The sequence below is a fragment of the Nerophis lumbriciformis genome, linkage group LG23, assembly GCF_033978685.3.
Source record: "Nerophis lumbriciformis linkage group LG23, RoL_Nlum_v2.1, whole genome shotgun sequence".
Taxonomy (NCBI): Eukaryota; Metazoa; Chordata; class Actinopteri; order Syngnathiformes; family Syngnathidae; genus Nerophis; species Nerophis lumbriciformis.
Genome location: NC_084570.2, coordinates 151,904 through 167,577, shown reverse-complemented (window position 1 = coordinate 167,577; position 15,674 = coordinate 151,904). Strand labels below are relative to the sequence as shown.

Genomic DNA, 15,674 nt, shown 5'->3' with positions numbered 1-15,674 from the left:
TCTTTATTTGAAGGGACAATGCACAGAAACATTAAGCGCAGTTGACGCAGTTGGGAGAGTGGCCGTGCCAGCAACCTGAGGGTTCCTGGTTTGATCCCCACCTCCTACCAACCTCGTCACGGTCCGTGTGTCCTTGAGCAAGACACTTCACCCTTGCTCCTGATGGGTCGTGGTTAGGGCCTTGCTTGGCAGATCTCGCCATCAGTGTGTGAGTGTGTGTGTGAATGTGGAAGTAGTGTCAAAGCGCTTTGAGTACCTTGAAGGTAGAAAAGCACTATACAAGTATAACCCATTTACCATTTAAAGACAGATATGTTCTGTACCAGATTATAGCTAAGTAGCTAATTTCCATCTGCAGTCCTTGGCTACCTAAATTAAAGGTATACAACAATAATGCAATAAAATTATAACAATAAAATAATACTATAGCATGTAATCAAATTAAGAACAGTCATAAAAGGCCCTTCCATTGACACATACTTAATATACATTACAACCACCCCTCCTTTACATCGTAACACAGACAATACATGCTCTTGTTCACATCTGTCATCATTTGTAAAACACAACCATGATTTTAACAGACACATCTCACAATTTACAACAAAATGCTCTCATGGATCAATATAATACACATTAAGTTGATGTGTCAATCATAGTGCCCACCTTAGTGACCGTGTGAGCAGCTTTGATTGCTGCAAAGCCACTTTTTAACTTCAATTGTGAATGAAGAGTAATCTGTTAGACTTTTTCAAGTTTGTTATATGAAAAGGCTGATTGTGCAAAAAGATGTTTTACATCTGGGTACGCTACACTGCCCCCTGGTGGAGGCTTGTGTGTTTCTAGTTGCCACAGCAGATGCAAACTGGACAAAGAGCTTAAGTGGCGCTGGTGCAGTGTTATTTAGGATGCGATGGGCCATTCGTATTGATGCTAATCTTTGAATGTTAGCAAAATTTAACAGTCTATATTTTTGGAGAACTAAACAGTGATGGTGGTGTTGTGGTTTTTGGTCAAGGATTTTGACAAGGTTTCTCATTGTCATGGTTGAGTTTTTTTCTCGCCCTGATGTGGAATCTGAGCCGAGGATGTCGTTGTGGCTTTTGCAGCCCTTTGAGACACTCGTGATTTAGGGCTATATAAGTAAACTTTGATTGATTGATTGATTTTGAGTGATTGTTTGTGCAAAGTTTCCAATGGCCTCAGTGTCATTTTGCTTGCCTGGGACCAACATGTTATACAATAATAAAATTGAGACATAATCATTGCATTAAAATAAGTTTGAGCTGCTTCCAGTGTTAACAAATTCCTGATACATTTGAACATTTTTATGTTGTATTTAAGACTCTGGCACATCTGTTTGATATGTTTTATAAAGCCAAGTGTTGGGTCTAGAATGACACCCAGGTAAGGATATTCACTAACAGTTTGTCAGGTTCAAACTCTGATGACATCTATCAAAGAGGCAAAGAATAAAACAGAGACAGAATTAAATTTGGACTCAATATTGAGGAGAGTCGTCTGTACACTGTACCCTTGCACAGTATCTCAGCACGCTCTGCCAAAAGATTGCACGCCTCCTTCTTTTATTTTGGACCACATGGCCACCGCTGTTTCCAAAGGACAAAGGTTGCAAAAAGTTCACAGAAAAGGTTGTAAACAATTCACAGAAAAGGTCAGTTCAAAAAGAGTTCTTAAAACAGTTCAAAAAGGAGGTTCAAAAAGAGGTCGTCTGGAAATTGGGCAGATCCTGTCTTCTCTCCGCTTTGAAGTCCTTGGGTTAGAACAATATCTTTCTGTTGATTACCATACATGAAAGAACACAGAAACACCTTCATGTTGCTCCCCCCCCTACACAGTGGAGTTTTACAAGCCTTACTCTTGGTAAGTTTCAAAGACAGCTTTTGTCTTCTCACCAGACCCTCAAAGTTTTTGTGATAATTTAGAAACACTTATTCTAACACATTTTGTATTATTTCCTTATTAACAGTTATATTTGGAAAGGATGACATTTTATATTTGTTTACAAAATACATTGTTGCCGTTTAATGTAAGACCAGAGTCATGAAGCCACCTTGCCACCTTCTCCATGGCTGCTGCAAGTTACATTAACTATGATGACCAGCTGCACCCAATCATTTCGAGGCTCTCTGCAGGCGTACTGTGTGCCATGATCGCCATCGCGGACACGGTGAAGGCGGAGTCAGCCTTGGCGGTGCACACTCTCAGCAGCATGGGCATTGAGGTGGTCATGATAACAGGAGACAACAGACGCACAGCTAAAGCCATTGCTGCGCAGGTGACAGAACTTTGTGAAATCTGACAAAGCCACCGGATGAGTTCAAGTTCCGGTGTGTGTTCGCCACAGGTAGGGATCAGGAAGGTGTTTGCAGAGGTGTTGCCCTCCCATAAGGTGGCCAAAGTGCAGGAGCTCCAGGAACAAGGTCTGCGAGTGGCCATGGTGGGAGACGGCGTCAACGACTCGCCCGCTCTTGCCCGCGCTGATGTCGGCATTGCCATCGGCACGGGCACCGACGTGGCCATCGAAGCGGCGGACATCGTTCTTATCAGAGTGGGTGGCGCCTGGTCTTACTACGGTTGCTGTTGCTGCAGGACAATGACTGTGTTTGTGCCGCAGAACGACCTTCTGGACGTAGTGGCCAGTGTTGAGCTGTCCAAAAAGACCGTGCAGAGGATACGGATCAACTTTGTCTTCGCCCTCATCTACAACCTCGTCGGAATACCCATCGCTGCAGGTGAATACTTACAGCGTAGGCTGCGGTAAACCCTAAACGGTTCTGCACGTGTCCTGCAGCCCACTCAACCTTTGTCTGCACTTTGCAGGCGTGTTCATGCCTCTTGGCCTGGTGCTTCAGCCCTGGATGGGCTCAGCTGCAATGGCCGCCTCGTCCGTTTCTGTGGTTCTCTCATCTTTGCTGCTCAGATTGTGAGTCCTCACTAGAAGACATTTTGTTTGTACCTTATTGACATTTTGGTACCGAATTCAGTACTTTATTTGGAACTAAAGCTTCACATTTAGTTGAGTCTAGGGATGGGTACCGAATTCAGTACTTTATTTGGAACTAAAGCTTCACATTTACTTCAGTCTAGGGATGGGTACCAAATTCAGTACTTTATTTGGAACTAAAGCTTCACATTTACTTGAGTCTAGGGATGGGTACTGACGGAGGCAGATAATTACATATATCCATATTTGTGTGTTACTTTTTTACTTTCATAGTCATATAACAAACAGCTAGTGTTCTTCCAGTTGTTCTCTTTTGGTTGTCTGCAAGTACTGTGTGTGTCAACCTTGAGCTTGGAATGCAGGGAGTAAAAATACTATTTTCTCTTATCTTATCCTGTCCTGTCTCTTCTCAGAGTAGAACAATGTACGTTTGTATTACTTCTGGAGGGTGGGGGCGAGGGAGACATTATAGAAGAGAAGTTTTTCCGTATGTTAGATTAGACCATGTTTAGCTGCGCTAGTGAAGGCTTCTGTACTGGATTTGGTCTCACGTTTATTTCCAAGGCTTTGGAAATAAATTACAAAATACCTATTCTGTCTCTAGTGGTCCTTCTTACTCAGCTTATGTGTCATCAAAAGAACTTGGGAGTGACCAGCAACTTAAATTCCCTGGGAGGAACAACTGGTTCAAATGCAACAGTACCAATTTCAGTTAAAGTACTTGAACTTATTTGGAACTAAAGCTTCACATTTAGTTGAGTCTAGGGATGGGTACCGAATTCAGTACTTTATTTGGAACTAGAGCTTCACATTTACTTGAGTCTAAGGATTGGTACCGAATTCAGTACTTTATTTGGAAGTAAAGCTTCACATTTAGTTGAGTCTTGGGATGGGTACCGAATTCAGTACTTTATTTGGAACTAAAGCTTCACATTTACTTGAGTCTAGGCATTGGTACCCATATCAGTACTTTCATAGGTACAGACCAAATTCTGTCAGTACTACTGGGTGCTGGCTACTGTAAAATCAAATGATGCCAGTTTTCTGTCGAATTTGAGCGCTTCCTCCGAAAAAAGCAACCAATATCGTAACTCGATAGTGGGGTCCATTGAATGTAAACAGTCTATGCACGTTTAATCTCAAATCTGTGTATGACCTGTTTCCCTGTAGCTACAAGAAGACCTCAGTGGAGTTGTACGAGGTTAGAGCGAGAGGCGTGATGCGGAGCCTGCGGTCCTCGCAGATCAGCATTTATCCGAAACTGGAAGGCCGGGGTTGCAGTCCGGCTTCTTTGGAACAGCACAACGTCATCCGCATGCCACCGGTCGCCATTTCCACTCAGACGCCAGTGCCAATGAACTTTATCCACAAGCAGAACCAGCCCGCCCTCCTTGATCTTTAGACAATGGAGAACCATAGCGGACTTTAATAAGTGTTACATCTCTTGTATATTCATGTAAATAAACACTTTTAATGTAAAACTCTGTTGTGTGATAAGTTATGTGTGGAATAGAATACAACAATGAGTCTAGAACTGTGGTACGTTTACCAGGGGGCCCTATCTAGTGGTACGCCAAATACTCACTTGATTAAAGTACAGTGTTTTATTACCCTATATTCAAACAGTGTAACTGTTCAAACTGTGTGTAATGTTACAGAGGCCAAAAATATTAAATATACTTGTTAAAAAAAACTCACAACTTGTTTTTTCTGAACATTTAGGCCTACTACGCTACTGTATGTTGATCACTACAGTGGTACTTGGTAAAAAAGAAAGTTGGAGAACCACTGGAATAGAATACGTCAAAATAGACAGATTTTATGATTTTCATTTCATACTTAGACTTAGACAAACTTTATTGATCCACAAGGGAAATTGTTCCACACAGTAGCTCAGTTTCAAAGGATGGAAAGGATAATGCAAGGTATTAAGTAGACTAAAAATGTATCTGTGGACGTTGCCCCCCCAGTGGGTTCTTAGGACCACCACACACCGACATGTTCACAATATATACAGGTATTTATTTGTCTTCAATGCAGTCTCTTAGTTGCTTTCCAGCAAGTGTTTATCTACGGCCGTCACGTTCGTGCTCTCACTCCAGCTTCCCTCCAGCTCCAACAACGTTTCTCCTCCTGGCTGCTGCTTATAAAACAGAGCGACGGGTGAATAGATAACAAGGCCCAGGTGGGCCATCTACGCACCTGTCGCTGATTTCGAGGCCGGTCCTGGCACACCCCGCTTCGCTGCAGGCCCGCAGGCCACGCCCCCCTCCACAGTATCATAGTAGCAATATGAAATATAACATATGTAATATTTACATATTATATATATACAGTATATGATATATACTGATATATTATTATATTTTTATATAATATATACAATATATAACAAATCCTAATTACCATGTACAATATTACAGTATATGTGACAAGATAATACACAACCAAATTGGATTAAAAATTAGAATAGAAAAGCAACAAATGTACAGCCATGAATGTATGGACCAGGGGTCCCCAAACTACGGCCCTCGTGCCGAATCCAGCCCACCAGCGTTCAAAATCCGGCCCACAAGAAGTCCCAAGTTTAAAAAAAAATAAAAAAATGCTATAATTATTTTTGTAAACCTGTCCTTTCTAATAACACTTTCTACCGCTTGTTACTCTCGGTGTCTCCTAGCCGCTCAGGCAAATCATACGGTCTAAAAATGCATTTTTCCATTGATAACATGATATCAAGTGCGCACTCTTTCAATCAATTAGTGCGCGAGGAATATATATATATATATATATATATATATATATATATATATATATATATATATATATATATATATATATATATGTTGTTGCGTTTGGACCAGTTGTTCCTCCCAGGGAATTCAAGTTTCTTGCCACTCCTAAGCTCTTTTATGACACTTAAAGCTGAGTAGAAGAACCACCAGAGACAGAATAGGTATTTTGTAATTTATTTCCAAAGCTTTGGAAATATAATGAGACCAGTCCAGCATCGAACATTCAATCGCGCAGCTAAGATGGTCTGATCTGAAATATGGAAACCTTCTCTTCTATAAAGTGTCTCTCCCTCCCACCCTCGTTGTCTTGTCTCTCTTTCTCGCCCAAACACATGCCCATTGTCCTCCTCAGCTGGACACAGGAACAGATAAAGAAAGGAGTATCTCTCCTCCTTAAATTCCAAAGTCAAGGTTAGCAAACAGTATTTGCAGACAACCAAAAGACCACAATTGGAAGAAGAACACTAGGTGTTTTGTAATATGATTATGAAAATAAAGAAGTAACACTTAAATACGGATATATGTAAATATCTGCCTTCGACAATTTATATATATATATATATATATATATATATATATATATATATATATATATATATATACACACACGTTAGGTCAGGAAAAAACACAGAGGATATATCATCCCTATAAGCCTGTTTCGCAGGTTTCCCTGCTCAGGGAAACCTGATGGGGTCGCGGGGCGTGCTGGAGCCTATTCACATATATATATATATATATATATATATATATATATATATATATGTATATATATATGTATATATATATATATATATATACGTTAGGTCAGAAAAAACACAGAGGTTATATCATCCCTACAAGCCTGTTTCACAAGTTACCCTGAGCAGGGAAACCTGCGGAACAGGCTTGTAGGGATGATATAGCCTCTTTAACGTATATTCCGCTCTACCCCAGTATTGAGCACTGAAAATGGATAAACCGCAGAAACCTTGACTACTATATATATATATATATCAACAGCCATACAGGTCACACTGAGGGTGGCCGTATAAACAACTTTAACACTGTTACAAATATGCGCCACACTGTGAACCCACACCAAACAAGAATGACAAACACATTTCGGGAGAACATCCGCACCGTAACACAACATAAACACAACAGAACAAATACCCAGAACCCCTTGCAACAATATATTTTTTGTCTTTTTTAGACACAGTCAATAAATAATGTGAACATGTATCATAACATGGAAGTCTAAGAGAACGTGTTGTGAATGAGGATGCTTGTGGACCTGGAAATTAGTATTTAATTATTTTTACACATTTTTATTTAAAAAAAAAAACAGTTTTTCCAACGTATTCAATTTTAGACGCTTTCTCTTCTTAGTTATTATTTCTCTGGCTGTAGAAAAGAGCCGCTCACAGGGCACAGAGGAGGCGTCAGTGCGACACAGTTGGCGTATCGGTCACGTGACCAAAACAGCTCATGATCGGTCACGTGACTTTCTAAAAGCGGTACGCGCACCGACACAGGGTTTTGCTCTATGAGCTCGACGCATGCGCCGATGCATCGGTGTTGCCGGACCCATCACTACTAGCCACCTTGTTTTGAGAGGACTAGTTTTTGCCACGCTGTGTGCGTCCTGACCTTTTGCTCCGCCAACCTCTGAAAGAGACTACTTTTGTTATACTTCCCATGGTGTGCACTTTTGCCCCATCACCCTTAGTTACCATTTTGGACTTATTAAATATTTTCATTTGTTATCTCTTCCCTTGCCTCCATTCTCTGCATCCCGGGGTCCACCCTTGAACTCTATCTTAACAGCGGCCCCCTGAGTCAAAAAGTCTGGGGACCCCTGGTATAGACCCCACACACTGTGGAGCCTTTGCTTCCTTAGCTTTTCATTGTCAATCACAGCCAGCGAAAGGCTGATTCTCACAGTCCCGTGACCTTTGCGCGGCACGAGCGCCTCCAGCATCTCGTCCGCTGTCGCCGACTTTGAGACGTCGACGTGGTTTATTTTGTTGTTTTCATGCAGGCAGACAGTGACACATTTGTCAGGACGCTGCTCTCTTTTGTGCCTTTCGACTCTGAGGAGCCTACAAGGTCTTGTTGGCAGCAGAATAGCAAATGCCAGGTCAGGCTCCAATCTAACATGGCTGTGATGTTGACGAGAGGAGTGCACACTGTCCTTTAGTCTTAAGTCACATGTCTTCCCCCTTTTTTGCGTTCAGGGGAAGTTAGGGCATTGTTAGACTAAATATTGTATGTGCACAGAGAAAAGCAAAGTATGGACTTTTTTTTGTTTTTTTGGGCTACTCTGCAAACAGGAAGGTCTGACCCCGAGAGTGGCAGGAAGACTGGATTAAGAGTATTTACAGGAACCCTCGGGATTAAAGCCCTCGCTCTGCAGACGCACACTCCGATGCAATGCAGCTGTTTTTAAACCCCCCCCCCCCCCCCTTGCCCCCCAAACCCTTCACAGACGTACGAAAGTGAGCTGTTTGCTGCTGCGTGCTGGCCAACTGAAAAGCTGCATCAGCTTTTGATGAAATGACCTCAGCAGCCAGAGATCGAGGCTGGACGCCTCTCTGCAAAACAGAGTACTGTATAGAGACTGTCGGAGGAAGATATTTACATATATCCGAATTTAAGTTGTACTTCTTTTATTTCTTAGTCATATTTGAAAACAGCTGGTGTTTTCCATTTCTTCTCTTGATGCTCTGTCAGCAAGTAAACTGTGTGTGTTAACCTTGAGTTCTTTGGAATGTATTATGGCTAGGGAGGGGGAAGGAAAGAGGGATTTTTGGCGTTGGGAAGACAGACCATTTTGGGAGGCGCAATAGAATGTTCTAGGGTTAGACTGGTCTCAAAATGTATATTGGCAAAGCTTTGAAAATATACAACAAAATACCTATTCTGTCTCTGGTGGTTTTTCAACTCAGCTTTAAGTGTCGTAAAGAGCTTGGGAGCGAATTGTGACTTGAATTCCCTGGGAGGAACAACTGGTCCAAAACGCAACAACCATATCTATAAAGCAACATGATCACATTTGAGTACAGTATCAATTCTGCATTCAACGTCCTGTCTTGCAGGATGTATTTGTACGACACAACGCCTCCCTCCAAAGCCTACACCTTGAATTTTACATCCTAACTTGTGCCCTTTTGCATTTGTCACGTACAAACCCCGTTTCCATATGAGTTGGGAAATTGTGTTAGATGTAAATATAAACGGAATACAATGATTTGCAAATCCTTTTCAACCCATATTCAATTGAATGCACTACAAAGACAAGATATTTGATGTTCGAACTTGTAAACTTCATTTTTTTTTGCAAATAATAATTAACTTAGAATTTCATGGCTGCAACACGTGCCAAAGTAGTTGGGGAAGGGCATGTTCACCACTGTGTTACATGGCCTTTCCTTTTAACAACACTCAGTAAACTTTTGGGAACTGAGGAGACACATTTTTGAAGCTTCTCAGGTGGAATTCTTTCCCATTCTTGCTTGATGTACAGCTTAAGTTGTTCAACAGTCCGGGGGTCTCCCTTCTGCTATTTTAGGCTTCATAATGCGCCACACATTTTCAATGGGAGACAGGTCTGGACTACAGGCAGGCCAGTCTAGTACCCACACTCTTTTACTATGAAGCCACGTTGATGTAACACGTGGGTTGGTATTGTCTTGCTGAAATAAGCAGGGGCGTCCATGGTAACGTTGCTTGGATGGCAACATATGTTGCTCCAAAACCTGTATGTACCTTTCAGCATTAATGACGCCTTCACAGATATGTAAGTTACCCATGTCTTGGGCACTAATACACCCCCATACCATCACACATGCTGCCTTTTACACTTTGCGCCTATAACAATCCGGATCGTTCTTTTCCTCTTTGGTCCGGAGGACACGACGTCCACAGTTTTCAAAAAAAAATTGAAATGTGGACTCGTCAGACCACAGAACACTTTTCCACTTTGTATCAGTCCATCTTAGATGAGCTCAGGCCCAGCGAAGCCGACGGTGTTTCTGGGTGTTGTTGATAAACGTTTTCCGCTTTGCATAGGAGAGTTTTAACTTGTACTTACAGATGTAGCGACCAACTGTAGTTACTGACAGTGGGTTTCTGAAGTGTTCCTGAGACCATGTGGTGATATCCTTTACACACTGATGTCACTTGTTGATGCAGTACAGCCTGAGGGATGGAAGGTCACGGGCTTAGCTGCTTACGTGCAGTGATTTCTCCAGATTCTCCGAACCCTTTGATGATATTACGGAGCGTAGATGGTGAAATCCCTAAATTCCTTGCAATAGCTGCTTGAGAAAGGTTTTTCTTAAACTTTTCAAGAATTTGCTCACGCATTTGTTGACAAAGTGGTGACCCTCGCCCCATCCTTGTTTGTGGATGACTGAGCATTTCATGGAATCTACTTTTATACCCAATCATGGCACCCACCTGTTCCCAATTTGCCTGTTCACCTGTGGGATGTTCCAAATAAATGTTTGATGAGCATTCCTCAACTTTATCAGTATTTATTGCCACCTTTCCCAACTTCTTTGTCACGTGTTGCTGGCATCAAATTCTAAAGTTAATGATTATTTGCAAAAAAAAAAAGTTTATCAGTTTGAACATCAAATATGTTGTCTTTGTAGCATATTCAACTGAATATGGGTTGAAATGATTTGCAAATCATTGTATTCTGTTTATATTTACATTTAACACAATTTCCCAACTCATATGGAAACAGGGTTTGTATATATATATATATATATATATATATATATATATATATATATATATATATATATATATACATATTTACAGCCTGGCCCCCGACCTAATTTTTTTTTTTTATTGTAATTTTGAAGAATTCATCTGAATGTGCATGAACTATTTCTGTTCAAAATTGTTAGAAATGTTAAATGTTTAAATTTAACCGTCAGTTTACTGTACTGTGCCAACTGTACTACTATATGAGTACATATTTTCTATTGTTTCATTGAAAATAAAACAGCAAAGTCCATTTGGCTGTCATCTGTTTTAATTATGAGACACAATTGTGTCAAAGTCATGATTTTTTTTTTTTCATGCTTGAAATAAGAAATGATTACTTTAAAAAAGTATTTTTATACTTGTGAGTGTTGATGACACAGCTTTGCAACACTTGATATTTTAGTTTCAAGCATGTTTTACTCAATATAGGTCATCAAATCTCAGCAACAAGCTGTAATATCTTACTGAGATCATTTAGGACCAAAACACGTAAAACAAGTAAAACACTCTAACATAAAATCTGCTTAGTGAGAAGAATGATCTTATCAGACAGAAAATAAGCAAATATCACCCTTATTTGAGATATTTAATCTTACTTAGATTTCAGTTTTTGCAGTGCAGTTGCAACCATTTCTACTTTGATTTATGACCTGGCATTAATTACCTAAACTGTAGCAACGCTCATTTTTCTGATGATTTCTCTTCACTGATGTAATGAGTTAAACCATTTCCAGTTAATTAATGTCATTTCACTCTTAATGGCCCTTGGGTGACTAACACTTGACAGCTCGAAGAGGTTGATGAAATACATGGACTAAAATACAGCGTAACCCACAAAAACAGCAAAAAAACGTTTCTCCAATTGACGGAGGCAGATATTTACATATATCCATATTTAAGTGTTACTTCTTTATTTTCATAGTCATATTACAAAACAGCTAGTGTTCTTTATTTGTTCTCTTTTGGTTGTCTGCAAGTACTGTGTGCCAACTTTGAAGCTTAGGAATGTGAGGAGGGATCCTCTCTGCTTCTCGTCTCAGGCCGACTTTAGATAAGAGATACAATGGACTTGTGTTAAGGTGAGAGAGATGAGGGGGGAGAGATAGGAGAGGAGAGTGTTTTTCCATTTCTTTCCTTTCTGGTTATCCTCAAATCCACTGGGAGTAGCAATAAATCCTTCCTCTTATCTGTTCCTGTGCCCAGCTGTGGAGGAAGCGACAACGAGGGTGGGGGCAAGGGAGACGTTATAGAAGAGTGTTTTCCGTGATTTTAGATTAGACCATTTTAGCTGCGCTAGTGAGCGCTTCTGTACTGGATTTTGTCTCACATTTATTTCCAAGTCTTTGGAAATAAATTACAAAATACCTATTCTGTCTCTGGTGGTCCTTCTTACTCAGCTTATGTGTCATCAAAAGAACTTGGGAGTGACCAGCAACTTAAATTCCCTGGGAGGAACAACTGGTCCAAACGCAACACAATCCACTGCGAGAAGTGACAGTGTGCGGACCATGCACAACGTCTGCACAGATTTACGCACTTATTTTGTTGGTGGAATCAAAAGTTTTTTGGGGTTGCAAGATGACTGCTGCCCTCAAGTACAGCTGGATGCGGCAGAAAAAAAATGCATACATTTTGGCAAAGTTCCTTCTAGGGTTGTACGGTATACCAGTATTAGTATAGTACCACAATGCTAATGAATCATAGTATGTACTATACCGCCTCTGGAAAGTACGCCGTTGGTGGATCTACATGTAATTTCCACTGTAATGATACCAAATACAGTAGCGTATCTAGTCGATACTACTATGATTACGTCGATTTTTTTGGGCATCACAACATCTTCTTTCGTTTTTTAAAAATGTATATTATGGTTATAAACTCCGGTAATATGTTCCTGGACACATGAGGACTTTGAATATGACCAATGTATGATCCTTGGTATCATCCAAAACTAATGTAAAGTATCCAAACAACAGAAGAATAAGTGATTATTACATTTTAACAGAAGTGTAGATAGAACATGTTAAAAGAGAAAGTAAGCAGATATTAACAGTAAATGAACAAGTAGATTAATCGTTCATTTCCTACCACTTGTCCTTAATAATGTTGACAAAATAATAGAATGGAAAATGACACAATATGTTACTGCATATGTCAGCAGCTAAATTACAACCCTTTGTTTGCTTACTTACTAATAAAAGACTTACTAATAAAAGACAAGTTGTCTAGTATTTTCACTATTTTATTTAAAGGGGAACATTATCACCAGACCTATGTAAGCGTCAATATATACCTTGATGTTGCAGAAAAAAGACCATATATTTTTTTAACCGATTTCCGAACTCTAAATGGGTGAATTTTGGCGAATTAAACGCCTTTCTATTATTCGCTTTCGGAGCGATGACGACATCGGGAAGCAATCCACCATTTTCTCAAACACCAAGTCAAATCAGCTCTGTTATTTTCCGTTTTTTCGACTGTTTTCCGTACCTTGGAGACATCATGCCTCGTCGGTGTGTTGTCGGAGGGTGTAACAACACCAACAGGGACGGATTCAAGTTGCACCAGTGGCCCAAAGATGCCAAAGTGGCAAGAAATTGGACGTTTGTTCCGCATACTTTACCGACGAAAGCTATGCTACGACAGAGATGGCATAGAAGAATATCGACCCTAGCTTCCCTGGCCTGCTGACATCAACTCCAAAACTGGACTGATCAGCTTTCAGGAAAAGAGAGCGGATGAGGGTATGTCTACAGAATATATTAATTGATGAAAACTGGGCTGTCTGCACTCTCAAAGTGCATGTTGTTGCCAAATGTATTTCATATGCTGTAAACCTAGTTCATAGTTGTTAGTTTCCTTTAATGCCAAACAAACACATACCAATCGTTGGTTAGAAGGCGATCGCCGAATTCGTCCTCGCTTTCTCCCGTGTCGCTGGCTGTCGTGTCGTTTGCGTGGGTTTCGCTTGCATACGGTTCAAACCGATATGGCTCAATAGCTTCAGTTTCTTCTTCAATTTGGTTTTGGCTACCTGCCTCCACACTACAACCATCCGTTTCAATACATGCGTAATCTGTTGAATCGCTTAAGCCGCTGAAATCCGAGTCTGAATCCGAGCTAATGTCGCTATAGCTTGCTGTTCTATGCGCCATGTTTGTTTGTGTTGGCATCACTATGTGACGTCACAGGAAAATGGACGGGTGTATATAACGATGGTTAAAATCAGGCACTTTGAAGCTTTTTTTAGGGATATTGCGTGATGGGTAAAATTTTGAAAAAAAACTTGTGTGGATGTGAGTGTGAATGTTGTCTGTCTATCTGTGGCCCTGCGATGAGGTGGCGACTTGTCCAGGGTGTACCCCGCCTTCCGCCCGATTGTAGCTGAGATAGGCTCCAGCGCCCCCCGCGACCCCCAAAGGGAATAAGCGGTAGGAAATGGATGGATGGACTTCAAAAAATTAAATAAGCCACTGGGAACTGATTTTTAATGGTTTTAACCCTTCTGAAATTGTGATAATGTTCCCATTTAAGGACAAACTTGCAATAAGAAACATATGTTTAATGTACTCCAAGATTTTTTGCTAAAATAAAGCCAATACTGCAATTTATTGTGGTACCCTTTATTTAGAAAAGTACAGAAAAGTATGGAAATAATTTTGGTACCGGTACCAAAATATTGGTATTGGGACAACAGTAGTTTCTTCAAATGTCATCATTTAACCCCATTCTTAACATTAGTCCTATAATACCCATTTAATATTGCAAAACCCGTAAAAAAAACAACCATGCCATGGATGTCAACAAACACTAAACAGATAATCAGTCATGCCTACTTTCAACAAATAACTAAGTATCAGGATAACAGTTCAAAAAAAAAAAAAAAGGGTTTTTAAAGAAAGTGGTACCTTGGTTTTCCTATGCCCCACCATTTAAATGATACGTTTTTTTCACTAAAATGTTGCCAGATTTGTCATTTTTGTTGTTGTGACGATCTGTCACTTCACGCCTGGTTATGCTTCCTTGGTTGGGGTTTATTTCCTGTCAGCGCTCTTATTTTTGTTTCGCTTCCTGCACGTCTCCCTGAGCGCTCGTTTCCTCTCACCTGTCCCTGATTGGCAGCCTGGCACACCTGGTTGCAGTTGCCAATCAGGCTGCTATTTATGCCTGCCTCGCCTGCCGGTCAGGGCTCGAGGATTAAATATGTCAAGGACTGCTCCTCCTCTGTTGAGGACAATAAAAGACTCTTACCTGCACGTCCTTCTCATGTTTCCTTGCATCTTGGGGTCACAACTGCCGCAGCCATGCGAGTTTGTGACAGTTGTATGGCTAAACATTACTCGTAGCAAACTTTGCCCGCCAAATGGAGTGCTCAGACAAAGAATTCCATGCTTTGGTGACGGTATCACTTAATTTTATTGAGTAGGGCTTCAATAAATCCCCACAATGGGGCAAAAGAAAATTGTGAGTACTTGAATTCAAGACTGATTACGTAGCCAATTACAAAGTTACAAAGGTGGCGTCTGCCTGGCTCTCCCTGTTTACTTTATTTCTCAGGAAAAACTTGCTTCGGTTTACGTATGATTCCGATTTCGAATAAAATCCGAGGTTTTCCTGTACCTCCGATTTTCTTTCACAAGCTATTGTTGTTCCACAATATGAATCTCAGAACTCCTTTGTATACTCTAGCCTTTAAATAGACCCCCCCTTTTAGACAAGTTGATCTGCCGTCTCTTTTCCGCTTTGCCACCCTCTCCTGCGTGGAGAGGTTATCAGGTGACCACAAATGAGGCGCTAGCTGTTCAAAGTCAGGACCCGGGTTGGACCACTCATCTATGCATCAGTTGGGGACATCTCTGCACTGCGGACTTGTCTCCACTCAAGATGATCCCCTGCTGGCCCCACTATGGACTGGACTCTCACTATTATGTTAGATCCACTATAGACTGGACTCTCACTATTATGTTAGATCCACTATGGACTGGACTCTCACTATTATGTTAGATCCACTATGGACTGGACTCTTACTATTATTTTAGATCCACTATGGACTGGACTCTTACTATTATGTTAGATCCACTATGGACTGGACTCTCACTATTATGTTAGATCCACTATGGACTGGACTCCCACTATTATGTTAGACCACTATG

The 15,674-nt window shown here is 40.8% G+C and overlaps 1 protein-coding gene across 2 annotated transcripts in view; it reads left to right on the top strand.

Moving 5' to 3' along the window:
* Positions 1–4,618, top strand: part of atp7b (ATPase copper transporting beta) — a 42,982-nt gene extending 38,364 nt beyond the window's left edge. Inside the window, exons 17-21 of one of the 2 annotated variants that reach the window (XM_061985357.2) lie at positions 2,157–2,299; positions 2,369–2,572; positions 2,639–2,756; positions 2,845–2,947; positions 4,139–4,618. In XM_061985357.2, coding sequence (XP_061841341.1) covers positions 2,157–2,299; positions 2,369–2,572; positions 2,639–2,756; positions 2,845–2,947; positions 4,139–4,370 — 800 coding nt within the window. In that variant the 3' untranslated portion in view covers positions 4,371–4,618. The remainder of the gene's footprint in view (positions 1–2,156; positions 2,300–2,368; positions 2,573–2,638; positions 2,757–2,844; positions 2,948–4,138) is intronic. The other variant, XM_061985358.2, reaches the window with a different exon arrangement.
* The last annotated feature ends 11,056 nt before the right edge of the window (positions 4,619–15,674 follow it).